The sequence below is a fragment of the Pungitius pungitius genome, chromosome 1 (assembly GCF_949316345.1).
Source record: "Pungitius pungitius chromosome 1, fPunPun2.1, whole genome shotgun sequence".
In the NCBI taxonomy this organism is placed as follows: domain Eukaryota; kingdom Metazoa; phylum Chordata; class Actinopteri; order Perciformes; family Gasterosteidae; genus Pungitius; species Pungitius pungitius.
In genome coordinates this window covers 1,913,593-1,941,561 of record NC_084900.1, presented here as the reverse complement: position 1 = coordinate 1,941,561, position 27,969 = coordinate 1,913,593, and the positions used below count along the sequence as shown (strand labels likewise).

Below are 27,969 nucleotides of genomic sequence, written 5' to 3'. Positions count from 1 at the left end.
CTGTTTACTGTGAATGAACAATGAGGACATGTGAAGGACACACATCATGAGACATGATGGGACACATCTTGCAGCTTGGGGACCAATGGTTTTCTCTCAGGGAGCAGATGTTCAACTAGAATATGACAGCTGTTCAATCCACCAGGGGGCGGCACGTGACCGTTACTGTAAACTGATTACCATTAAGGGCTTCTCCATTTACACCATGAGTCACGCCCCAAAGGACAATGAGACAAACCATTGGTTTGCTGCACCACAAAGACCTGTGTGAACCTGAGACATGAAGCTTCATGATTGGTAGAGATGTAGAGTGGGAGGTTCTCTGTAGATTCACTTCTGTGAGTGAGTACTCTCCTCAGATAGAGAACACACTTCAGGTCCTTCACATGTGAGAACTGAGCATAAAGAACCGACACGTGGTCCCTGATCGATATTTTATTCTTAACTTTGTAAAAAAAGTTATAATGAACTTCACTGACTGAGGACTTTACTTGTTGAAGATCTTAAAGTCACATGACTCAAGACGTCCACGGTAAGGAGAGAATTACTTCATGTTCTTATGATTATTTTAACATTTATTATGTGAGGATTCGTGGATTACACACAATATTTACAATTGATGTGGTTTATTTTGTTCACTACATATAATTAAACTGTATAAAGATGAGATCTACTGTTTGAATCAGAATATCTCCTGACCCATCAGTGAATGAAGCATAAGTATAATTTTCATCAGCCTGATGAGGTGTGTCCCTGTGAGGTGTTTGTTCTAATTGTTGTGTGGCAACCAACGGGGGTGGGCAAAATGATTTTGATCAGTCACGACTGGCTGCACAAAAAAGGGTATGGTTTATTTTAACGTCTAAACAAAAACAAGGGGAAAGGGCAAAAAAAAGGTTCTTCCTCTTTTAAGGGATCAGCTCACTCGGTCCAACTCAGCTGTCCAGCTTTCAGTCTCCTCACGGCAGAAAACACAGAAAAAAAACCCCAGAGGTTAACGCAAATGCCCCGGCATGGCGCCAGCTCCTGCTCACGTCTAGTCCCCTTTGCTGTTGGAATGGTTGGTCCTTTATAGTGTGGCCAACCTTCATCAGCCTCATGAGCGGCAGCAAATAGGGTGCCCCTGAATGGACATGTGACCTAGGAGAGGTCAAGTGAGCCTGCGTTCAATAAAGACGACTCAGTTCAAGTCAACCAGCCATGATGCGCCACTTTGTGTTATTTGTATATTAATAATAATCGGCCTAGCATTGGGCATGGACGCCGGAACCGTTGAGCGAACCACCTCTGCTAACAGAAGCCCTTTCAGTTGGTCCCTTTACTCCCTGATCAGTTACTACCGGGGGCTGAGCTGGACATCTTGACGCGTGTAGTTTTAAAGATGAGGAGTAGAAATTGATCCGGTTCGGTGCAATGACCATTTATTGCTCTTCCGTGGAAAGAATTTACAAACCAAAATGAAGTGAAAATAAAAAAAACAATTGAACTAATGTAGTCTCTTATATGGTGGGAGACGGCTTGTCACGTCATGGCTCCTTACGTCACTCCACCACTCAATGAAGAGAAAATCCTGTTTCTCTTCACGGGCACCACCCACTGCTCGGTCTAGACCAGTGGTTCTCAACTGGTCTGGCTCCGGGACTCACCACCCCCCCTTAATGACAAGTCGCGACCCAAATCCAGGAACATTCTCAACATCTCACATTTATTTAAAATCAAGTTTATAAGCTGAATTTTATATTCAGGATGTTTAATTATCCTAAAAACCCACAGTCTCCCCCCATATCAGAATGGTTTGACCCAACCTGCCACACGCTGCTGAGAACATGGACGGACGAGCTAAAAAAATAAGGACACTCCGCTGCATTAAAAAAGTCCCTTCAAAATAAAATCACAGGATGAGATTTTTTTTAAATTCTAATTTCTATTTTCCCATGCAAAGGCCCACTAAAAACGGGTCTGCGACCCACCAGTTGAGAATCACTGGTCTAGATGTTCACACTGTGCTTCACTGATGGAAGAAACATGAGGTCTGTGGAGACAAAAGCTTAGAAACTTGAGATCCATGTGTGGTCGTTGGATGATTCATTATGAGAGGGTTTATTTCTTACATTCTATGATTCAAGGGCGTAACCATGGTTTAGACATTGGGGGGTCCAAATGATTAGCCTTTCCCATCATTTTTTATAGCCGGTATTGGGCTGATGTGGGCCTAACAGTGATTCAGCGTGCTCTCCTCTCTGGTCGGGCATTTAATCAACTGTTTGAACTTTGGAAGTTCATGGCTGCTGAGGTTTCCTTTGTTAAAGTCCCCGAGGACAATAATGGTCCTGGGGGACGCCGTATCTGGTCGAGTGTCCGCTGTGCCTCCTGAAGCGAACTCACGGAGGATGAAGAAAAGTCTCTGTTTATGGCGAGTAGAGTCTAGCACAGCTAAACAGAACTCTGGTCCAATCCGAAACATTTGATTCATAAGTCTGAGGTTCCCGCATTGTTAAAAACCACGTGATTGACGACCGTTAAACTCAATCCAAATCCAAAAGTGAAACAAAGATCTCTAGCTGAAAAACATATTTTGAACCGGAAAAATAAGACTGAAAAATAAAAGACTGGGAATATAAAAAATAATACATGTGAAGAATAGAAAAAAAATGTTTTCAAAAAAATGAAAGAACTGAGTCAAAACTATATTCAACTCAAATACTTACACATATTTTTATTTTGAATGGATTGTTGTATTTTTCAATGTTCAAGATCAAAACCTTTTTGTTTTTCAAATGTATTTTGCTCCTTAAAGTCTACTTGAAGAGTTTAAGATTCAGTTGGAAAAACTCTCCACAAAGACACAAGAAGTTATGAACATTCCCCTTTAAGTACTCACACACTTTGAATCACTCCCAAGTAAGACTTGATCTGCTCATCACGGTGTCCCATGCATGTGACTTATTAACAAGTCTACCTTGTAACAGGTAACATGTAACAGTGTCTGTGTCTAATGTGTCAGGGAGGTTGTCATCAGCATCAAAGCTTTGTGTGTTTGTAACAAACATGATGATGAACACAAAGAGCATCAGGATGTGAAGACACACTGTAGATTGTTGATGTGATGATGATGTGATGTTGGAGCCTCTTCTCCTCTGTCTCCTCTCACAGGGAGGAGATGATCTGCAGCATCCTGGTGATCTTCATCCTGACCTCCTGTGTCTGTGGTCAGTTCACTTTAGTGTTTGTAAAGCAGCTGTGAAGCATCAGCACACACTCCTCAGAAACATCTGGAGATGGAGTCTAAAGGCTCCATGTGAAAGCTGTCACTTTGTCACCTCCTCCTCTCCTTCTCTGTCTCCTCAGCAGGGTCATTTGTAGTGAATGTGACACAGAGCTGGTATCATGCAGAGGAGAACCACAACATCTCACTGGAATGGATGTTCCCCACCAGCACGGACCACTCCAACAACTCCCTCTATGTCTCCTGTGAGATGTTAGCTGATCAGACACCATATGTCCTGTTTGTGCTACGTGAAGGTGTGGAGGTCCCAGAGTATCAGCATGAACGCTTTGCAGGACGAGTCCAGTGGGACAAAGACGTCCTCAGAGAAGGACGACTCAGACTTCACATCTCCAGACTCCAGACTAATGACTCTGGGCTGTACTGGTGTCAAGTGGACACAAGTTATGGGAAGAACTATAAGGAATGTCACCTCAATGTCACTGGTAGGTTCATGAAGTTAAACTTACTAACACGTTTAATTCAGCAGCTTTATTCAGATAAATAAACCTCTTTCTTTACATTAATAAACAGATTTGTTGGGTCTCTTTGCAGCAGTGAAGGATCGACCTGAACCTGAGACAACCAGTGACACCAGTCTGAGAGGAAGGATCGGTCTCTACTGTGCACTGGGAATACTGGGACTAGCAGCAGCTCTACTGGGTTTTTATTTATTTTATCTCTACATTGCAAAACAGACTAGTCATCAACACAAAAAGGTTTGCACAGAAACAGTCTGATGTGTTGTGCCTGAAGTCCAGCTGAGACACATCTGGTCTGTGGATGTCTCATGTGTCTCGTGGACCAACAGCAGCATGAAGGTATCAGTGGTCTACAGAGACACTTGTGACTCAAGGAGCCCAGCTGGTGAGCGCTGTGCCATCGTTGTGTGTGTGAAGGGGAACTAGTTTAGTTTCATCAGGACCAAACTGATTGATCTTCTGGTAGGACTTCTGACATCACAGTATGAATGAAGTCAATGGTGGCATCAAGCGTCAGGACGACTGTGGGTGGAGAGTCCAATCAGAGGATCAACGGTTCCATCCCAGAACCTGCTGACCCACATGTTGATGTCTCCTTGAGCAAGACACTTGACCAGCATCACTCCTGTAGCTGTGACCACACAGTGTGAAAGGAGTGAATATTAGTTACTGAAGGACAGGAAGCTTCTCGTCAGTGTGTGAGAAGGTCAATGAAGACATGAATGGGACACATCTCTACCTCCTTCACCTGGACTAGAAGCACTTTATCATCACTTCTGATGGAACTTAACACTTAAAGCACTTTGTTTGGATTTCTACTTTTTTCTTCCTTGTGGTTCTGGTTCTGTTTCCTCTTGATTGAAGGAACTTATTGTCACTTTAGATAAAAACATCAGCTAAATTGTGACTTGAGGCACCTTTACTGCCTTGTAAATCAATTTACGAGTACAGTTTACATTTACCATATTATATATTAAAAAGCATTACTTTTACTTTTGTTATCCTCTTTACTCTTTTAAAATAGAATAAATTGTATTTTGTGACATGTAATGAAAGATCATTAATGCATTACATTTTTCTCATAGAATCTTGGTTTAATATATATATAATACAAAGTCTTCAAAACCCAAATCAGCTTATTCATTTGTCGTATTCAATTTTTCACAGTGATCCAAACAATCCTCATTGATACAAATGTATTATTAGACGAATAGGGATATATATATATACACTGTGCCAGATTACATGAGACACATCTAGCAGTTTAGATGAATTAGAATTGAGCATGACTTTTTTCACGTTTGAAACCGAAAAACGGCCGACTTTTACCTCGTTAATCTCTTTGTTTATTAAACGAAAATACAGGGGGCGTGGCCACTAAACCGGATGCACGTGACTTTTCACAGTAAGAGTCAACACAAGGGACTGATTGTAACAGAAGTCTGTTCACATATCTACCAGCAGGAGGCACAACACGTATTTAAACCATAGATTTAATGATACGTCTCTGTTAATGGTCCCCCTTACTGAGACAGATGTATTTAATGCTTGTGTTTGATCAAACCATTAAATGAAATCATCTGAACCAAGTTGTATACATCATGTATTTGTATTTAAGAAATTAATATTGACAGTTTAAGAATAGAACCGTTTGGTTTATTCATCTTGGCCAAGGTGATAAGATATAATGTTGGTCAAATGCTGTGGTCTAAGGAAAATTACTTGTGTTATTTATATGTTATTAAAGATGTATTTAATGCTGTTTATTTTATATGATGTTTAAGGGCTTTTAATGGTATTCACACATTTTGACTAGAATATCTGACATTTTTACTCACTGGAAAAGAACAAAGAGATTCCTTTTTTCTCTTGTCTTCATTGCTACATTGTACCTTTCATGTGACCCTCAGAGTGACCTCTGGAGCTGTGGACGGATGCACATCGTCAGGCTAGAATTGGGTCTGGACCCATTGCAGCAGACTAGCTGCTCTTTGGCGTGTTGGACACACCAGTGTGACACTGTTACAGGAAATGTGTTTCACGCCAAATAACACTGGTCTGCTGAAGCCCGTTTTGGGAGGAGGATGTTTGAGAAAAGTTGAAAACTGTGACGTTGTCCCATAAAATGTAGATGAATTGCAGTTTAGTGACACTGGAATGTAATTTAGTAGAAGAAAGCAATGTCTGGACAGGTATCAGCATCCTGTTTAGTTGTACATTTTATTAATGAATGAATCCCAATAATCCCTTGAAGGTATGTTTGGTTTTTAATTGAAATAAAGATGTACACAACAACGGTTGTAAATAAACCCTTAAACATCACATGAAATAAACAGCATTAAATACATCTGTAATAACAACTTAAACACAGTTAAAAATGAATAAATCTATGGTTTAAATACACGTATTCTGCCACCTGCTGGTGGAGATGTGAACACGTGCATTAATGTCACCCTGTACATCACACACACATTTAGCATCCAAGCGCTCCTTTACGTTGACCCTTACTTTTAAAAGTTAAAATACTTATGGATTCAGGGCGGCGTGGATGGAGGACAAAAAACGACAGTATGAGAAGATAAATGCATGAATAAATATATAATTGAATGAATACATAAATGTATAGGTTAATAAATAAAGGTATAAACAAATGCTGGAATAAATACAAATATTTAATCGCTGAAATAGATGTCCTATACTCTTAGTGGCGTATGCTAATGAGGTGGGAGGGGTCCTAACCTCTGTCTGAAGCAGGATTGTGAGTGTGGTCTCCTACTTCTGCCTTGAACATGTCGTGAAGGTTCAGATAACCCTCAGCACTTATTTTAACAGGCCATTGTTGTTACGAGTCATTTCAAACCAAGTACAATCATTAGCAAGAGATTTAGAGAAGCACATTAAGAAGATGGATGGATGGACAGAAGTTTTGGCTCAGCTCAAGGCCGATGTGAAAGTAGAACAAAACGGTGTTCTACATTCTCCAAGAAGCTGACTTTGACCTCCACCTTTAATCCTAAAATACTAAATGTTGTCACCAATCTTGACAAAAAAACATTAAACACTATTTAAAATGACCTCTTATTCAAGGATGAAAGAGTTGGAAACAGAAACAAATGGTAGATGGTATTTTTGGAGGTTGTCATGGTGCATTAAAGAGCTGTTCCATTCATGTTCAGACCATCTGAGGCCCTCACAGACTCTCACACTCAACCACTGAAAAGCAGGTGCATATCAGTCTGTGGGGTGAAGTTGTGGAACAACTTACCAGAAAAGATCAAAGATTGTAAAAATATTGCACAGTTTAAAAAACATCTTAAATTATACACATTAGCCAAATATGAGATGTGTGAAAATATTCAGTGACGGAAATGACAGGTAGTTTATTATCTTAAATTGTACTTATTTAAGGCTGTGCGTGTGTGTGTGTGTGTGTGTGCGTGTGTGTGTGTGTGTGAATGTGTACTTATAGGTGTATCTATGTATGTATGATGAACAGAGAAGTGATTTTAATCTTTAACGTAATGTATAATACTTGTGAATACTAATAAACGTAGGAGGTATGTCCACTAAATGTGCAAGTAAAATAAAAAAGGTTTGTAAACATATATAGGACATTACGTTGATCATGTAAAAGATTCATTTATAACTGAAAAATAGGGGAAGGGACCTATAAGCTTTTGCTTTCCTCTACTCCTTTTTTTGAACAAAAGGTGACTTTTTCATTTTATTTTGTTTATTTTGTGGACTTCACATCTCCAGACTTTATTCATGCAAAATGAAGTCAGTACAGAAGCTTGTGCGGCTGTTGTGTTTTTTTTTTATTTTTTCACATTCAAATGTCTGTTTTTAACAACTATTGGAATAAATATTTGAATATAGAATATTGGCTGACAGCCTGGTAACCAGGTCACAGCAGGTGTCTCCTGACACGGTCTCCTCTTCATCCCTGGTGCTGAAAGGAAATCAATGGTCTGCTGTACTCTGACCTTCATTGTTATATTATCAACGTATCGTTATAACATTTTAAATAATAGTCATATTTAGTTGTGTGGCGTTGCTCTACACGTGTACTTCTACACGAGATGGAGACCCCAGTAATCCGCACGGTGAACCCAGATGCCCCCCTGGCATCACCAACAGGCCGTGGTGGAGGAGACCAAAGAGGACGGTCTCCCCCAAACCCCCCTCTGCTGGAGCAGGCCTCTCCTGTGGCCCACGCAGAGCGCCTCCTTCCAGCAGGGGGCGTCCCTGCTCCATCACGCCAGCTGGCCCTGGGGAAGCTGCTGCTTCCATTGGGCCCGTGTGAAGATGCACCGTTCCTCTGGCTGGTGAGTCCATGTCCATGATGACCTCCACCTGGTTTAATGCTCAAATACACATCCAGGTACAAGGACCCAATAGACTGTGCTTCTCTTTAAGTGAACATTACATCATCTTTCATATGAACGTTCACATCATACGTGGTCTCTCTCGTCTGGAGGCAGTGCTGGGAACAAACCAGTATCAGGGTGCACACACACACACACACACACACACACACCGCCTCCCTCGTCCTCTGATCTTTTTGTTAGTTCTGAGTAGGTTTGTTGTACTGTTGATTCTGAAAATGTTTTTGTAATAAAATTAAAAGGAACTTGTTTGTTTTGAATGTTTTGTCCTGAGACCTGCAGCGTGTCATCCTTGATTGCAAAGTAGCATCATATGTTGATAATTGTTCATAATTGAATTATGAAAGATGAACACCAATTAGCATCTTACACAGAACAGAAAAAACATAACCTTAAAAAAAAACTTTTTTTATAATCTTAATCAGATACTAACCTTGTGTCCATGTCAACCGGGTGTTAAAACTAATAAAACCGTATTTTTTCGGTCCTTTTAACGTTTTTAGTTTTAGTCCCGCCTCCAACTGCACTGTTCCGGTTTTCCTACCTTCAAAATAAAAGCGCAACCGGAAATGAAGCGACTGCCGTAACAAAATGCCTAAAATAAAATAAAGAAATGTCTTACTCGACAGATTTTGAGGAATTTAAACAGGAGTCGTCGCACCACTTTATTAAGGAGTAAAATCAGTCCTTTATAAACTGCATGTTAACATAATTTAACTCTCAAAGTGGTTTTATCTATAATAAAGGAGTTGTCTAAATGCCTGAGGTGAGAGAATTTATTTACTGCAGCTTTCTTTTATTTATCTGCTGTAATATGGAGCAAAATCCAGTTTGGATCCTTTGAAAAGGACAGTTGAACCTGATAGTTGGAGTTTTGGTCTTAAACATTGGAAAATCAACAATGTATTTAAAATAAAAGTGAATGACAAGTATTTTTGGTTGCATGTGATTTTGATTCAGTTCTTAAATTGTTTTCAATAAAATATTTATATTCATTCTTCCCTTATTCTTTTTTTTATATATTCAAGGTGTTATATGTATCAGTTGCAGATTTTATATTTTTGCATTCAAAGCTTTTTTAAGATTACAAGTGTCATGTTGTAACGTGAGGTTGAAAGAGAGACAACATTATCGTTAAGGTTTTTTATAATAATGGTCAGCGAAATTTGGTCTATGCAAAGACATGATTTCAACGCATTTTTCTTAACATAAAACTTGAACTTCAGACTGCGTGTCTTTAACAGTGTGCTTTAAGGACATAATAATGCGCTCTTCTTCGCCTTCCACATGTCTAGCACGCACGAGCAGACGATGTGAAACAGCGCCCTCTGCGGTCACAGTTACCGATGGGTCACAGATTTCGGTGTAACACCGGTTCTGATGTTCAAACGGGCTGCAGCAGCAACTCGAGTGTGAATGCTTAAAGGCCTAGCAGCCCTCGTGCGTGCCTATTGGATCTGCGGATCAATATATTTTAACTTTAGTTAAATTGGGATTAGTTTAATATGACTAAAAACGTTCACTTTGATTCGGGTATTATAATGAGGGACATCTCGTTGTCAGCACCACGGACAGCGACTGCGGGACCTCGTTCGTTCCTCCTGTAGGACCTGAACGGGTCGGGTGTCCATCTGGAGGCCTCTGGCCCCCTCCTGTGGTTGCATTGATCGGAGCTGATCACTAACTCACCGATTCCGATGGCTGCCTCATCGATCAGTGCCTCGTGCAGAGGGGACACCTGTCCATTACCCTCAAACTAAGTGGTTACGGGTATGGACATTTTAAGGTGGAGTAAAAGCTGGAATGACTGCCCCATGAAATGATGAAATATGGTGTATTATGGTAAAGCCATTAAGTGGAGAAATGCTGAATAAGTTACTAGCATTATACAATAAGGTGTGTGTGTGTGGGGGGGTGGGAGCTATGATTGTCCCTTTAAGGAAGCCAGGGAAAGACGCAAGTAACCCAACAAATTATGGACCAACCTCTCTCACGTCACATTTATGTAAACTCATGGAAACACGGTAAATGAGATGTGAATCTACTCTGTAGAGAAACAACAGATGACAGCAGGGTGCCAGCGTGGCTTCAGGAGAGAGGAGCCTTGGATTCTATCTTCTACCTACAATGTAAGAAAGGAAAATGAGGCAGCAGTGTTTTTTGACGTAGGAAATGCGTCTGGTATGCTAATGAGGGACTAAAATCCATTAAATGGGAATAAAGGGGAACCTCTTTAAATGGGTGAGGGATTTTCAGCTGAAAAAACAAAAGTTCTTTACAAGACGCAGAAATATGGGAAACTATCAGCTGAATCTTTATGGAAACAAGTTTTTGGCGGTTTTGTTTTGTTTTTTAGGAGAGCAATTTGACAACAGATTAACATGGAAAGACCACATTAAAAAGTTAATAGTAAGTTCAAAAAGGAGTCGGGCAACAGCAGCGGGACCAGGAGACACTTTCACTCAATTGAAAGATTCACTCAATCTAGGCTTAACATTCAGGGGAGAAAACAGGAGAGAAGAAAGAATAGGACACAGCGATCTACCTGTCATCACCTGTACCGGACACGGCTCACAGAGGAAAGGAGACCGTTAAACACTATACCAGACCGGGGCGATCAGCTGGGGAGAAGGTGCTTTACAGCAGGAGGGCTGATGGGGAACAGAAGATGGCGGTAATGCAACAAAAAAGGATGCAAGCCGCCGTCAAGCACCACAGAAGAAGAAGAAGAATGAGACGGCTACCTGTCGTGGAGAGACGGCCACGTGAGGAGAGCCGAGTCGGACGGATAAAGACGCGCTGAGGAGCTGAAGGTTTCTAAGGAGCTTTCATCGGTTCCTCGTGAGTTCTGGTGATGCTTCTTCATCTTCTGCTGCTCGCTGCATCTTCAGGTAGGAATCAAAGAGTTTAAAAGGCAACTTAGTTTGTCTTTCACGTGCCGGAAATACGGGCGGGGCTTTTACTGATTCGCCTGCTATTACTGGTTCTACTGTTTCTACTACTTCTTCTACTTCTACTTGAGGCGGCTGGCTGGACTCAAACATTTATTTTGACAAAGTAAACGATCCATCGTTAAATGGAGAAAATAAATGTCCAGTAGTCCATGAAATCCAATTAGCAAAAAAAAGTTAGAGTACTTTTAACTCTCTGACGTCAATGGCTCACAATGCTACAATCTCTACTTTGATACATTAAGCATATATTTACATTAGTGCTTCTGTTTCCTTATAAGACGAACTGCCGCCCTCAAACTGTTATTAATTATTTTGTCAATCATACTGCCATCACGGGCTGTAAAGGGACCGAGGAAACTTGTTGGTAAACCTGCTGGTTTCCCTTCGCGTGCGCGTTCGTGTCTACGTGACATCACCAGAGATGCGTCTCTGTTTCCTGATTCTCACACGTTCACAAACATGTTGCTGAAAATCCACAAAACGCATCACAAATCCATTGCAGCGTTTGCGTTTGTATACGTGAGCATGACAGCATGACAGCCACGAATGACGACATTTGTTTAAGAAAACATGTTAAAGATAAGCCCGGAACGACCTGGGTTCGAACCCCCGTGGGTCAAAACATTAAACCATCAAATTACCAGCTGAACACGATGGGTGGTGGAAACCTTCTGGTGTGTGTGGGATCTAAAACAACAGTTTGCCTTGTTCGTGTCGTAGAACACCCTACGGCCATAGAAAATATTACCACATCGAACCGACCAGGATTCGAACCCATGGAGCCAAACGCTTGCAGCCCTCATTGGTGTGCGCTCTTTACGCTGCGCCACGAAGCAGAACTTTAGAAAACAATAGTTGGTGATATTAAAATATTAATGTGATCACATCTGTATGGAGGGAACTTTTTGATGTGTGTGGGATCTAAAACAACCGGTTACCTTGGACGTGTCGTAGAATCGATTCTAGTTACTTTTGTATGAAGTTAAAAGTTCTCTCTTTGCTTATTGGATTTCATCTTCTTTTTCAATCATGGACTACTGGACATTTATGTTCTCCATTTATCGATGAGTTGTTTACTTTGTCAAAATTAATGTTTGAGTGAGAATAAATGTCTTCTGATTCTGACACAGAATCAGTTGACACCTTCAGAAATGTCTTTACCGGTCGTCGTCCCCTCGAGACTCCTGAGATCAAAGGAATCCTCCGTGACGCAAAAACAATCATCAACTCCCTGCGAAAAAATGACGGCATTTTTCTGCACTTCCTTTTGATCGCTTGCTCTGTGGAGAGTAGCTTCAGCTCGTGTTAAGCACAAATCTGATGTGAAACAATCCATTGTATTCTTAGAATGATACAGGCCAATGTAAAATGGATGGCAGGTTCCACTGTTTCCGTAGTTCGGACACCTCTGGTCCATGTGAACTGATCTCAGGTTAGTCCTGATCCTCTTTAGACCTCCACCAGTTAACAAGACAATCAGAGAGAATGTTCTCATCTCCAAAAAGTTCTTCTTGATTCACATGTCTCGTGTTTTTCCCTGCAGCCCGGAGTGAAGATGTTCCATCGGAGACGGTCCTGGCTTTGGTCGGGGACGACGTCTTTCTCCCCTGCAGCTATCACGTCCCGTCCAACAATGAGTTACCCACAGTGGAGTGGTCCAAGAATGGCCTGGACCCCAACGTGGTCCTCCTGTACCGTGACGGCTGCGAGACGCCGGAGATGAAAAATCCGGCGTTCAAGTACCGGACCAGCCTCGCGACCGAAGATCTGACAAGCGGGAACATCTCGCTGAGGATCGGCGACGTGCGGCTGTCCGATGCCGGGAGGTACCAGTGCATGAGGCTGTGGAAGAAGCTTCCAAGGAACGTCACCCAGGTGGAGCTCTTCGTAGGTACGTCCCGCCGCTTATTTATACACAATGAAGGGGTCGGACTCCGCTGGCTGCAGGAATATGTCAGATTGCATAGAAGTCTATGGCCAAACCACTCTACTTCTCTTGATTTATTCCCTCAGTAAACATTGTAAACATGAGTTTATGGTCTCAGTCTCTAGTTTCAAGTCTTCTTCAGTACAGCATGATGTTCATTTAGTGAATGATGGTCCATGTAGAGTCACACAGACCATAAAGCAGAGGATGCTTTGATTGACAGGTTGCTTCCATATGTGTCTCTGTCCTCCACCATCCAAATATGGTCCTTTTCTGTCCACGGTTGCCATAAAAACCCCAAGACAGCCATTAACAAAAAGGCTGGACTCGAGGCTCGTATCGTCACCATGACAACGGCCACTTCTCATTTGTCTCTGATCACATGTCACCTTTTAAAGTGTAAGACTTTATCTTGATGTGGCCTCTGGTTATTGAAGTGAAAGAACATCAAATACAATCATGATTATAGAAAAAAAGACTTCTAGAATGAGTAGTTTCTAATTCTCAAGGTTCTTTACAAATGTGTAAAAAGCAACACAATTAAACACGGTACATCACATCACATGTCATTTAGCTGAGGCTTTTCTCCACAGTGACTTACAATAAGAGCATTTCAGCCATAAGGGAACAAACTCAGAAGAACAAAGTGCGATTTCATAAAATAAGCCGATTTACAACTAGTTATAGATAAGAGCCATTATGAGTACACTTAGTGTTTTTAGTCTGAAGAGGTGTCTTTAAATTCGAACATGTGAAGACTCCCTACATTTCTAGTTTCTGATTTACCAGCCGCACCCTTTTTTTTTTTCTTCTCCTCTCCAACAGGTGCCGCGTCAGAGCCCAAGCTCTCGGTCACGAGGCCCGGGGGGGGAGGCGTGGCCCTGCAGTGCGAGGCCGACTGCTGGTTCCCGGAGCCCCGGATCTCCTTCCTGGACGGGGGGGGGAACGTCATCGATGCCGCCGAACCGAAGCGAGACAAAGATGCCCGCGGATGTTTCTCCGTGAGCCGGACCGCGACCCCCCGGGACGCCAGTGGCAGGTGCGCGGGACGGTTCCATAAAGAATACAAACTGTCTGTGCAACACACCTGTGCGAGCCCTGGAGGTAGAAGCTCCGCCCCCTGGAGAGTCTTGTGAGGTGTCCAAATGGAAGCCACACATTCACCTGATCGTTTAGATCTTCTTGTCGTGTCTTTATTTAACTTTTGCGGAACGTGGATCAGCTCTGTGATGCCGTTCTGATTGATAAACGGAGGTGTTTTTCATCACAGGTTCACCTGCCGAGTTCACCAGGCGAAGATCAACCAGACCCGAGAGGTGGAGGGGACGCTGACGGGTAGATTTTGCATCAAAAAGCTTTTATTCTAAATGTCTCATTCAAAATCTCGCTCCTCCCAAATAAACTATTTAATTTAACCAGATACTGTAAAGAACATTAATTTCTGAGACTATCAGAGAGACTTGAGACATGAGAGATCCACCTGAGTCCATCTGAACTCTTTGATTAAACTGAGGACTTTAGACGCCAACGGCATGAAGCAATGTGCTGTCCCCTGTAGGTGGTCCCCGTATTGGGGTCCAGAGTCATTCGTGTTTTACATAGATCATTTACTCATGTGCGCATATTGTTTTTTTCAGATGTGGGGGGGTCCTGCCTCTGGACCGGCGTCGTCTCTGTTGTGGTGACTTGTCTTCTTCTTTCAGCCCTGTTTGGTTTAGTGTTCTTCTTCTGGCGGAAGAGGAGTCACAAATCTGGTTAGTCGCATGTGAACCTTGTGCACCGATGACTGAATGTGACCGAAATCAAAGCTTCGCTAAGGTTTCCTTCATGAAACAAGGATACGGCGCCCCCGTGTGGTCGCCTCCTCACAGACGGGCGACTTGTTATGGAACATTTCAATAAAACTAGTTTGGGAGAAGAGGATGAGTTGTTTCTAGGTATAGGTCTTCCCCAGTGGCAGGTATGAGATATTGCAAAGCAAGTTGAGATAAGAACCAAGGTTCAGATGAGTAAGCGTTTGTGTGAAAGCGTCTTCCTTCACACGGCTGCAGAAGACCACTCTCCCTTTTCTTCTCCCATTACTGCAATACAGACCATAATCAGTCTTTTAGAATAAGACTGTTAGAACATATTTTACCATTACAGACTGTAATGTGATATTAAATAAACTACGGGGCCTTTCCTTCCCACAGGGGGGGGGGCGATCTCGTCAATCAAAGACCCAGAAAGCAGCTCCCTCGGAGACCGGTTGCTGTCCGGTCAGCGCGCCGAGGCCGAGAACGAGAGCAACGCCGTCATGGAGGCGAAGGAGCTCAGGTTAAAGGTCGCGGCGCTGGAAGACACCATCCGCCAGCTACACAACAATAACAACAACAACAACAACAGCGGAGCCCGACTGGACGCTGTCGTTTGCCACATCGACCGCCCGCCACCCGGTGACGTGCCGCGGGCCCCCAAACGCAGACACAGCAGCCCGCCCCGCCTCTCCTCGCACGCCGCCGCTCCGCTGACGAGGCCCAGCCCCCTCAGCCGCTCGCTGAGCGACCCCTACGCCGGGCCCGACCCCTACGCCGGGCCCGGCCCCTACGCCGGGCCCAGCGGCGTCACTCGGTGGCGTTTCCGTTGCGCGCGGCGTCCAGCAGACGCCTCTCGTTCCTGCCCCACGTGACGGAGGACTCTGAGATGTTGGTTCCATGCGAGGAGCAGGAGATTTTTACCAAAACGTTGAGCGAGTAAAAACAATCCGACGGGCGGTTTCATGTTTTTGTTCCATAAAACTTTCCGGGCTTTTTGATGAAAGTGGTTCTGTATTAATTTGATTTTCATCAATTATTTCAATTTTAACCTGTGAGGTGGACTTTTTTGCCTTTTCATTTTGAGCTAAGCGCATGTAACCTACCTCAGGTTAGCCTGGACCAGCCCTTAGTTAAGCTGCTCTAGGCTTAGACTGCCGGGGGACTTCTTAGGACACACCGACTCCTGGCTCATGGCTCTGCTGACACCTATGATTCACATTACTGTCATCAAAAACCAACATCTTCTGCTCTCCCTCCTCTGACGTTCTCCTTAAGGTTTCTTCCCTTTTTCCCCCCATGGAAAGGTTTTTTATTTTTTAGGGAGTTGTTCCTGTGACAATGTGAGGGTTTGGGGACAGAGGCTGTTGCATGTGTACAGACTAATGCTCTGTGAGGCAAATGCATAACAAGTCACAGTTTAGTTCAAAAATTGCATAGCAGCATAAAGAAGTATAATAAAGGGAGTCAAAAGCCGTCATTGTGTAATGATAATGCAGAATATTTGAATCAATGTATTACTAAGGATTGTGATCAAGTCCCAAATCTCATATGTTTCAATGATTAAATGTGAAGGCGGATTGTACTTTTTACTGCTGTCTAAGCACAAGTATTTATACTTGTATAAATGTGAATGATAGATTTCCACTGATGTAAAGTATTTATGTTTATATTTATGTAAATTAAATACACTAACTGTTCTCTGAGTTTTTTTCTGATTTTATGTGATTAATACGTGAAAAAGAATGCTGAAATATTTACTTTTCAACATTAAATGAGACCTTTGTGTAGATTTTGGCTAAAAAAAAAACTTCAGTCTGCATATTTGGTGAATTGAAAAAGTTTTTACAAATCAGTTAATGATGGGTCCCTCCTACGTGGCCCCCCCTACATGACTCCTCCTACGTGGCTGGAACCAGGATTTATTTTTACGTAACTTTTGTTTCACAGAGTTTGGTCCCCTAAAATGTCTTGTTTTGTTGGACGTTTCTAGGAAAAAAAGCCACAAAATATAACAACTTTTCACCTCTTTTATTTATTTGTGGTAGTTTGACCAGCAGTTACATTTCTACACCTGAAGCACCTGACTGTTTATCACAAAAAACACATTACATATTGTAATGTCTGGGGTTTGTATGTATGGGATCCTTTTTTTAAATAAAGATGTTTTTAAAATGTTTATAGCATCTTTTATGTCCAACACTCGCTTTTTTGAATAAAGTACTTCATTTAATTTCAAGGTTCATTTTATTCACTCAAAACTATTCTTCCAGCAAACAACAGTGAATTAATTATACATTAGTTTTTTTGGATTCAAGGTTTGAAAACTTTTCACATTTTGTTGAACTATATTAGAATAGTTGTTAAAATGTTGTCTTTACTTCAGTGTTGGTTTAGGAAATTCCCTTGGAGTCAAATGCGAGAATAGTTTTATATATTTTAGTCATGTCCAACCAGGGCTGGACTGGTAATCTGGCAAATGCCCGGTGGGCCGACGCACCTGGGGGTCGGTCCATAGGCCTGTACAATTTTTATTTTGTTTGCTTTCGACCGGCCCATAAAGCAGGGACAGCGGCCCATTGGCTCATTTTCCACACTGGCACTGGGCTGGCCCAATCATCTCTTAGCAGGCTCCACCCCTCCCTCTCCGTGTTTCAGATGCATTCAGTGACTCAAAGCTAGAAAGAAATGTGTGGATTAAGATGGAGAAACAAAAACGTAAGGGGGGTGCGGAGAAATTGCGGGCCAAAAAAAAAATCTAGAGGTTGATGCCTAAACGTGTTTGAAAATAACCGACGTGTTTAGTGCTGTAGCTTCAGTTTCCAAAACTACTACAGAACCTGACGACATGTTGCAGAAACAGCAGGTGAACACAGCACATGGAGGAGGAGAGGTGACCACAGCGATAGCGGTGCTAAGGCTCGAAGGCAGCAGAGGAGAAGATGCAGCAGAGGAGAAGGTGCAGCAGAGGAGAAGGTGCAGCAGGTGTCAGTGTGACAGTGAAGTCCAGGAGGGGCAGAGTGAGCAGGAGAGTGTCATTGAAACGGTAAGCAAGCAGGTAGCTCCATGAACAGGGAGGGAGTGTTAATCAGGGCGGTGCATGAGGATAGTGTGTGTGGACCTGGCCACAACCAAGATGATGACCATTTAACAGTTACCTCAATTAATGAATATTATAATAAGGCAACAAACATTATCGTTGTCGGTTGTTGCTATTATAAAGTCTGAGTGTCAGGTTGTCATTTGTCAAATTGTCACTTAAAAGTGACTGCAATGGCCACTCAGTTAGCTAAAGTCAAATAACACAGCATAAGCTATTTTGCACTGTTTTTGTAGCTAGCAGAGTTGAGAGTTCACTTATTCAATTGCAACTTGGGATATTATATATATTATATATTCTAATGTAACCATTTAAAACTCATAACGTCGACGGCCCTTCTTGTCTAGAAAAAAACTTAAATGATGCCATTTGATTATTTTAATGATTACTCGCCCACAACGAGTTACACGTTAGAAGAGGTCGCTAATGTATGTTATTTGGGGGATAAAAACCTGCTTTGCATTTTGAAAGCTGTATATTTAACCAACTAGATATTTTCTAATGTTTCATCTGAATTTCCAATATCATCAATATGCAATATGAAGTGAATACGTGAATACTAATTTTATATATATATATATATATTATCAGGACGTTTTGTGTGAGTAATTTGTTTGTATAGGTTTTTTATGGTAAGTGTCTCAACAATTAGAGGTACATGTTGTGTAGAGGCCATTCCACTACACTTGTATATAATGAAACTGCCTTTTCTGTTGATTTATTTGTGATGATTTAATGATGGCTATTTAAATGTCACCTGAGTAAGGCCAGGTGTGTTTTCTATTTTGAGGGCGGAAGGAGATACTATTTTTGACTGCATTACGCATTGAATTCTCCATTTATTATGAGTGTGATTTATGTTGTTTTTGCCGAACAATGAATAAAAGAATATTGAAGTGACAATACCAGAAAATGCGCGTTGATTTTACCGACCGCTCCTACATGTTGTTTGGTGTCATATTAAAGAGGGTTTGTGCTCTTTAAAGGGATAGTTCATCCAAAAATGAAAATTGTGTCATCATTTTCTCGCCCCCAAGTTGTTTCAAACCTGTATGAATTTCTTTATTCTGCTAAACAAAAAGAAAGATATTTTGAAGAATGTCGGTAATCAGACAGTTGATGGACCCCATTGACTTCAATAGTAGGAAAACAATACTATTGAAGTCAATGGGGTCCATCAACTGTCTGATTATCATTCTTCTTTCTCTCTCTCTCTAATTCTTTTCAAATTAGCTTTATTGCCATGACTTGTATAGTATTGTCAATACAGAGGCAATGAGCAAATCATCAATCAGTAAACAAATGCATGTAAACATTTATATATCAAAATAAATGTTATATATTTTTACTTACAAACTTCATTTTTGCTTGCAATGCAAGAAATTTGCTCTCGAAACATGTGTTTTGGTTTGCGTAATAAAGACACAAATCTACCTTTATACTGGTCTGGCATTTATTCAACTGTTTGAACTTAGGAAGTTCATGGCTGCTGAGGTTTCCTTTGTTAAAGTCCCCGAGGACAATAATGGTCCTGGGGGACGCCGTATCTGGTCGAGTGTCCGCCGTGCCTCCTTAAACACTCACACACTTTGTCACGGTTTGGTTCTTCTTCCTGTTTTATTTTGTAGTTTTCATGTCTCTTGTGTCTCTGGGTAACTTCACTTCCTGCTTTGTCCTGTGATTGACTGACTGTTCCCACCTGTGTCCAATCACCTGCACCTCCCTCGTGTGTTTAAGCCCTGTGTGCCTGTTGTCCCTTGTCGCGTCATTGTCTACGTTACTCGTTGTGGGCCCCCAGACTCCCGTCTCCAGCCCCGTCCCCACGACCCCTGATCGTGCCCCCTCCCTCCCGTCCCTTGGTCCTCTCCCCCCCACCCCTGGGGGCCGTCTGGGATTTAAACAAACCTGAACCTGAGAGAACGAGAGAGACTCAGGAAAGTATCGTTCTCTACTGTGAACTGGGCCTGATCGCAGCTCTACTGGTTCTTTCTCTATTTTCTGATATGAGTGATCAGGACAACAAAGAATACACCAGAGCCCCCGTTGAAGTTATTGATCTTTCAAGTGATGGCACAGAAACTGTCTGAGGTGTTCAGGTGAGACAAATCGGGATCTTAAGTTTGTCTCATTGAAAATGAGCAACTGATTCCAGCTCAGTTTAAAAAAAGTAGAGTAATGTGAATGATTACAAGTATAAAACAGCACAAAATCTGAAATATTCCTACCAGTGGTAACTACAGTACATCATGTAAAATCATCATGTCAGGGCGACTGTGGGTGGAGCGTCCAATCAGCGGCTGTCTCTCAGGGAGCAGATGTTCAACTAGAATATGACAGCTGTTTAATTCAAAGCCAGTGACCGTTAAACTGTAAACTGATCACTATCAAGGGCTTCCCCATTTACACCATGAGTCACGCCCCAAAGGGCAATGAGACAAACCATTTGCTGCACCACAAAGACCTGTGTGAACCTGAGACATGAAGCTTCATGATTGGTAGAGATGAAGAGTGGGAGGTTCTTTCTGGTTTTTCCCTTCTGTGAAGCTGTACTCATATTCAGATGGAGGACACACTTCAGGTCCTTCACACGTGTGAACTGAGCATAAAGAACCGACACATGGTCCCTAAACGATATTTTATTCTTAACTTTGTAAATAAATTATAATGAATTTCACTGATTGAGGAGTTTACTTGTTGAAGATCTTCAGGTCACATGACTCAAGACGTCCAAGGTAAGGAGAGAATTACTTCACGTTCTTATGATTATTTTAACAATTATTATGTGAGGATTCGTGGATTACACATATGATGTGATTCAATCTGAGAGAGTTTAGTGTTTTTATTCTATGATTCATGGCGAGTCGAGTCCAGAACAGCTGAACAGAACTTTGTTACAGCGTCAATGGTTTCACATCATCCTGAATACAGCGTGTAGGACCAGCTGCTCCATGAGGTCTTTGTCCCCTGAAGACAACGTGCTGATGGAGGTTAAACTCTGCACCGGATCAGGAACTAAAGTAAATAAAGATTTTAAATTGAAAAAATGACCTAAAACTTTTAAATATAAGATTTAAATCAGAAAATATAAAATCTGTGATATAATAAAAAACTGAAAAGAAAAACTTTCAGGCCTCCATGAGGCTCCATAAGGTCTGTTTGAAGAGTTTATGGTTCAGTTATAAAGACGGTTCATAAATAGAGAAGTTATGAACAATACCTTCTGCTCTTTGTGAGGGTTTAGTTCTGTTCCTTTGTCTAACTGTTGAGTGTTTGATGCTCTGAGGCAAACATCTGAAGCCCTTTATGAACCTTTTCGCTAAAGAATGATTGAAGTCATTTCAATGTGACGTTAAAAACGCAATAACCAGTGATAGCAGGAGAGTAAAACAAGGTAAACAAAGACTGTCACAATAAAATGTATACATTAAAACACCAAGGATCAAAAATGGAGAAAAGAATCATGAAATCACACAATATTTAATCATCTATTTGTGACCTGGAGATATTCTACATACAAGAGCCAGAGACTGTACCGAAAACTGTTCATTAACTACACAAATAAATGAACGTACATGTGATATGTCAGGGGTCCGTAACGCCACACAAAGAGTGTGCTGTGATGTGAGAGCACGTCCACGATGGGGGACGTTAGTTACATGAGGACAGGGAGGTTTGGACATATTTGATGGACTGTGAAGAAAAAGGACACCTTTCAAACAAGTATTTATCTGGAAATGACAATAAATCTAATCAGGGCTCAATATTCTCTCCCGACGTTTAACATCCTGAGAAGTAAAACCGCTTCTTTTGTTCATTTGTGGAAACTGCGCTAAATCCGCCTGATTCAGAGTATTGTAACGGTCTGTTATTTCATGTTCTGGAGCGGCGTTGCACTTTACGGAGTTTTGGGAAGTTCAGTGAAGAGCGCACAATGTTATGCCACTCATCTTAGTGACACCTTATGGAATGCCGTTTTATTCAAAATTAAATAAATGAATAAATACACGGTAATGCATAATGACACTGTATTTCATAATAAATAAATGAATAAATACACGGTAATGCATAATGACACTGCATTTCATAATAAATAAATGAATAAATACACGGTAATGCATAATGACACTGCATTTCATAATAAATAAATGAATAAATACACGGTAATGCATAATGACACTGCATTTCATAATAAATAAATGAATAAAAACACGGTAATGCATAATGACTCAGTATTTCATTTCACGTTCTTATATGCAAATCAGGGGGCGTGGCTATCTATCACATTCAGAACAGACAACGGAGACGTGTGCAAAAAGGGCTGGCTAAGGCAGTGTTTCTCAACTGGTGGGCCGTTTGTCTAGAGCTGCCGAAGTCGGAACCGAAAGCCCTAGTACTTCCAGAAAACCCTCAATATGTGTCAAAATAGTATCTGCAGATAACCCATGTTGATCGATTTGATCCGCTAATGCTAGCATGCTATCTCGGAGCCCACCGATGTCTTCCATTATGTCAACACTCTCACGTCCCTTAGCCCAGTAGTTCTCAACTTGTCTGGCTCCGGGACCCACCTTTACCCCGTAATGACAAGCGGCGACCCAATTCGATCGGGGGGGGGGGGGGGGGGTGCTTCCGCGTTCGCTAGCGGTGTCGACGGGGGGGGGGGGTTCCGCGTTATAATTGCCGCGCTGACGGAAAAAGGACGAGTTCTGAATGTGATAGATAGCCACGCCCCCTGATTTGCATATAAGAACGTGAAATGAAATACTGTGTAATTATGGATTACCGTCTCATTATGCATTACCGTGTATTTATTCATTTATTTAATTTTGAATAAAACGGCATTCCATACCACCTATGGGGATGTGTTGTGGTGATGTTGGGGGTGGGGTTAAGTGAGAGGACGCGGGAATTGTTGTTTTTTTGGAGAGCGATGGTGTGTCTTTGTTCCGGCGTAGGCTACGGCCGACAGTAGCCTGTTTTGCGACAATAAATCAGAAGAAAAGCACATTGTCCAGAGCTTCATTAGCGAGAGTCGCTACAGTATGAATGAATGAGGAAATGAAAGCGCGCTGTGTCATTGGCTGGCTGCTGTCAGAGGGAGGAGCCTGTGAAAGAAGAACATCTGCTCCCGACCAGGTGAGTTTCACAGGCTCAGTTACCATAGCAACTGTCCCTGAGCTTTAGTTTCCTCCCTTTCTGAAGCAGACAACCAGAGTTTCCCTCATCGCAGGATGAACAAACTCTGAGTTTCCACTAAACCTGCTTCTTCAAACGGACCCCTGCTCCATCACTGTGTCACAGCAGAAAGCCCAAGAAAACCAGACCTAAAAAGGTCCATGCAAGAGACTTATGAACAAGTCTGTGTCTAATGTGTCAGGGAGGTTGTCATCAGCATCAAAGCTTTGTGTGTTTGTAACAAACATGATGATGAACACAAAGAGCATCAGGATGTGAAGACACACTGTAGATCGTTGATGTGATGATGATGTGATGTTGGAGCCTCTTCTCCTCTGTCTCCTCTCACAGGGAGGAGATGATCTGCAGCATCCTGGTGATCTTCATCCTGACCTCCTGTGTCTGTGGTAAGTTCACTTTAGTGTTTGTGAAGCAGCTGTGAAGCATCAGCACACACTCCTCAGAAACATCTGGAGATGGAGTCTAAAGGCTCCATGTTAAAGCTGTCACTTTGTCACCTCCTCCTCTCCTTCTCTGTCTCCTCAGCAGGGTCATTTGTAGTGAATGTGACACAGAGCTGGTATCATGCAGAGGAGAACCACAACATCTCACTGGAATGGATGTTCCCCACCAGCACGGACCACTCCACCAACTCCCTTTATGTCTCCTGTGAGATGTTAGCTGATGAGATACCCTTAGTCCTGTTTGTGCTACATGAAGGTGTGGAGATCCCAGAGTATCAGGATCAACGCTTTGCAGGACGAGTCCAGTGGGACAAAGACGTCCTCAGAGAAGGACGACTCAGACTTCACATCTCCAGACTCCAGACTAATGACTCTGGGCTGTACTGGTGTCAAGTGGACACAAGTTATGGGAAGAACTATAAGGAATGTCACCTCAATGTCACTGGTAGGTTCATGAAGTTAAACTTACTAACACGTTTAATTCAGCAGCTTTATTCAGATAAATAAACCTTTCTTTACATTAATAAACAGATTTGTTGGGTCTCTTTGCAGCAGTGAAGGATCGACCTGAACCTGAGAGAACCAGTGACACCAGTCTGAGAGGAAGGATCGGTCTCTACTTTGTACTGGGAATACTGGGACTGACAGCAACTACTGGGTTTTTGTTTATTATCTTTTTGCATTGCAAAAAAAAAGCGAGGAGTTCTGAATTACATCCACCTGAGATACATTTGGACCTAGTGGCAGAATGACTGTTAGATGTTGGAGGTTTGGTCTCCCTCTGACATCCCCTGCTTCATTTTGTTCAATGCTTCACAGAAAACAAGTATTTAGTCAGCCACCAATGGTGCAAGTTCTCCCACTTAAAAAGATGAGAGAGGCCTATAATTCATATCATAATCATAGGTACCCTTCAACTATGAGAGACAAAGTGAGAAAAAAAATCCAGAAAATCACTTTTTTTTTACAGTCTGATTTTTAAAGAATTTATTTGCAAATTGTGGTGGAAAATAAGTATTTGGTGAATAACAAAAGTTCATCTCAATACTTTGTTAGATACCCTTTGTTGGCAATAACGAGGTCAACACTTTTCTGTAAGTCTTTTCACACATTCCTCCATCCAGATCTCCTGTAGAGCAGTGATGTTTTAGGGCTGGGCAAAACGGACTTTTACAAAACCTCACGATACATGGCCCCATTCCGTCTTTCTTTTACACCGACCCTAAAGCACAATGTTTCCACCTCCATGCTTCACACTAGCTATGGTGTTCCTTGGAAGCAAAAGAGTTTCTACATGACATTCTCCAAGTCCTCTTCTGGATCATCCAAATGCTCTCTAGCAAACTTCACAGATCTTGCCTGGTGCCCCAGATGAAGGGACATTATCAGTGGACTTGTTTGTCTTCCATTTTCTAATAATTGCTCCCACAGCAGAAGCTGCTTCCCTGTTGCAGATTCACTCTTCCCTGCCTGGTTTGGTGAAAATCTTGTTTGTAGGTGACCAAATACTTATTTTACAGAGGAATTTACCAATTAAGTCATTAAAAATCCTACAATGTGATTTCCTGGATTCTTCCCCCCATTCTGCCTCTCATAGTTGAAGGGTACCTATGATGAAAATTACAGGCCTCTCATCTTTAAGTGGGAGAACTTGCACTATTGGTGGTTGACTAAATACTTTTTTCCCCACTGGATCTACTCTCAGAACCCAAAGAATCACTGACTGAAACACATACTGCTAAAAGTAGGCTGGGACCCTTCAGTTATTTAGTTATTTAGTTTAGTTATTATTACTTATCTTTTATGGAACCACTTTCAGTCCGGGGGGCCGACCCAGTCAGCTCCCTTTAGATAAAGAAAGGTTAGTCTGGACCGGCCCTTAGTGAAGCTGCTGTAGGCCTGGACTGCTGGAGGACTTCTCATTAATGAACATCACTAATTCAGCTTCTTCCCTGGAGCTTTTTGTGCTTTCTCGCCCCGCAGGTCTCTGTACATTGTGGTCCTGTGAACTTTGTCGTTGCATGAATGCACTAGGTCACTAACAGGCAGAGAACGCAGGGAGCAGAATAGTGTTGCTGAAATCCCCCGAAGGAGCAGGAGCCCCTGAAGACTGATGAAAATGCAAATGCAGCCACAAAGGAAGCGCTCGCCAGTCACCGTCCACCCAGACACTGCAGAGAAGGATGATTATGTATCACCTAGGATTTTATATAGAGATGTTGAGACATGTGTTAAATTAACACAAGCCTCAACAGGAGGGCTGTAGATATATTTACAGCATAACTGTTGTGAAGATGTTTTCCAAGTTGAACAATGGAAAAGCTTAACACACACACGTAGGCCTCTCATTGTGCTTCTCTATTCAACAGCTGACCAGGGAACACCTCTGGTTCCCCCAGCAGTCCAGCCACAGGAGCTGTGCTATTCAGGATCAAGAAGAAAAGATCTGAATCACATGTCAATGACGACCACAACGTGTCATCTGACCGTAGTCAGATGTGACTTGAAAGTCTAATGAGTTTCAAGTCACATCTGACCGTAGTCAGATGTGACTTGAAAGTCTAATGAGTCACACGACCAGGATCTGTAAGAAGAAGGACTTCTGCTTGACCGCAGTGCAGGACCAGAAGGAAGCACCAGGACAGACCGCGGAAGCAAGACCAGCATCGTTCCAGGAGGACCAGAAGCAAGACTAGGACCGATTCAGAAAGGGTCCAAGCGACCCCTAGGCCTCTGATTGAGGAACGGTCCACTTTCCACACTAACGGGTGACAACAGCAGACCAGCACAAGCTTAACCTCAGACCCATCAGTTTCTAGTGCAGACACGTAATTTTAGGGATTTAAGTAAATTACATGTAGTAATGTTTAGTGTGGAATTGTAGTTTGTGTGATGTTAGATAGTAGATATTACATTTGTATGTTAGATGAAGTGAATGCATTATAGTCAATAACAATTTATAGTCATGTAAATCATATAAATACTGTACACATTAACATCCTGTCATGATGTGATGTTAAAACCTGGGGACGGAAAATAATTGCCGTCCTTTATGGATTTCTCCCAATTTTATCCCCAAAAGAGGTTTTTTTGGGAGTTTTTTCTCCTGTCAGGTATTAGATGAGCAATTGGATGCAAAGTATTGCACCACATAAACTGTGTTAAACGTATGAAGAACTGTGATCTTATATGTTGTGTTGTAATTGAAGTGTACTAGTTATAAGATGAAGACAAACTATGTATACTATGTAATATTCACTCTTATTCTACACACACAAATCAATTGCGATCGTGAACACACGTTTAGAGTTTCCAGTTTACCTAATAAAACTCCAACCTGAACCAAGAGGGCTTTTAAATAGCTGATTTGTCTTAAAGCAGATGACAGGGAGAGAATGCAGTGTGAATGATGAGCAACTGATTCCAGCTCAGTTTAAAAAAAGTAGAGAAATGTGAATGATTACAAGTATAAAACAGCACAAAATCTGAAATATTCCTACCAGTGGTAACTCATAGGTATTTTTGCTACTTTATTAAGAGGCGAGAACCAACCACAGACAAGTCGTATATTTTGATGTATTTGAGTAGGATCAACTTAATTTACTTCAGTAAGATCAACTTAATTTATTACGGTTGGTTCAACGCATTTTCTTGGGTTGTGTCGAACTCAAATTAATAAGGTTGGTTTGACTAATACCACATTAGTAAAATGTACGCTAGTCAATTAAGTTAGACCAACCCAAATTATTCAATTTAATCCTGTCCAAGAAAAATAGGTTGGACTAACTATAATAAATTACGTTGATCCGGCCCGAGTATATTATAGTGAACCAACTTAATTGCTTATTGCTTAAAGAAAGCAGTTTAAATATGTTGAAATACTTTCCATGATTTTGCTATAGTAATACTAAAAATATCTTTAGTGTTAACATTTACCCTGAACCACAACTGAAACTAAGTTTTAACAAAATATACAACTGTGTTGGCTGGAAACAAGACAAATGAGAGATGTTGTCTAATCTGCTTTAGCCATCATAATGTGTCTAACGGGATAGCTTTATTTTGAGAGCTTGTCCTTTTATGGATAGTTTGTTTGCGTCTAGTTCCATTATTATTTTCTGCAGAACTTCAAAAGTATACTTGAGCTCTGGAGGGTAGCTCAAGTTGAGAGCATACACAAGCGCAAGCAACATTGACACTGCAAAGGGTACATTTCCCAACTCGCTCAGCACTTCCACACCCTCCAGAATGACTCCGACTTCATCTGGGTCATCACTGGGCTCCGCTCCTTCTTTTCAAATCACATGGATTGCAAAGACTGTCTCTGCCATAGCTGTTTGACTGCTTTCAATATTCTGTGACGAAAACAATTAACAAAAGCAATCATTTTTTCACTTATGTGCATTACACGCCATTTTTAT

General features: G+C 41.8%; 1 protein-coding gene and 2 long non-coding RNA genes across 3 annotated transcripts; all 3 read left to right on the top strand.

Moving 5' to 3' along the window:
• Nucleotides 1–375: 375 nt before the first annotated feature.
• Nucleotides 376–6,659, top strand: LOC134107487 (uncharacterized). Its single transcript, XR_009942761.1, has 4 exons — nucleotides 376–532; nucleotides 3,154–3,209; nucleotides 3,349–3,711; nucleotides 3,821–6,659. It is a non-coding gene; the product is annotated as an uncharacterized LOC134107487 (long non-coding RNA).
• A 4,217-nt stretch (nucleotides 6,660–10,876) lies between these two features.
• Nucleotides 10,877–16,509, top strand: LOC119222964 (butyrophilin subfamily 1 member A1-like). The gene is made up of 6 exons (XM_062559240.1): nucleotides 10,877–11,026; nucleotides 12,633–12,980; nucleotides 13,842–14,055; nucleotides 14,287–14,351; nucleotides 14,654–14,770; nucleotides 15,209–16,509. Exons 1-6 carry the CDS (start codon nucleotides 10,990–10,992, stop codon nucleotides 15,682–15,684), a joined length of 1,257 nt encoding a protein of 418 aa, XP_062415224.1. The 5' UTR covers nucleotides 10,877–10,989; the 3' UTR covers nucleotides 15,685–16,509.
• Nucleotides 16,510–20,456: 3,947 nt separating this feature from the next.
• LOC134102924 (uncharacterized) lies at nucleotides 20,457–24,421 on the top strand. The gene is made up of 4 exons (XR_005120857.2): nucleotides 20,457–20,641; nucleotides 23,436–23,491; nucleotides 23,631–23,993; nucleotides 24,101–24,421. It is a non-coding gene; the product is annotated as an uncharacterized LOC134102924 (long non-coding RNA).
• Nucleotides 24,422–27,969: the final 3,548 nt, after the last annotated feature.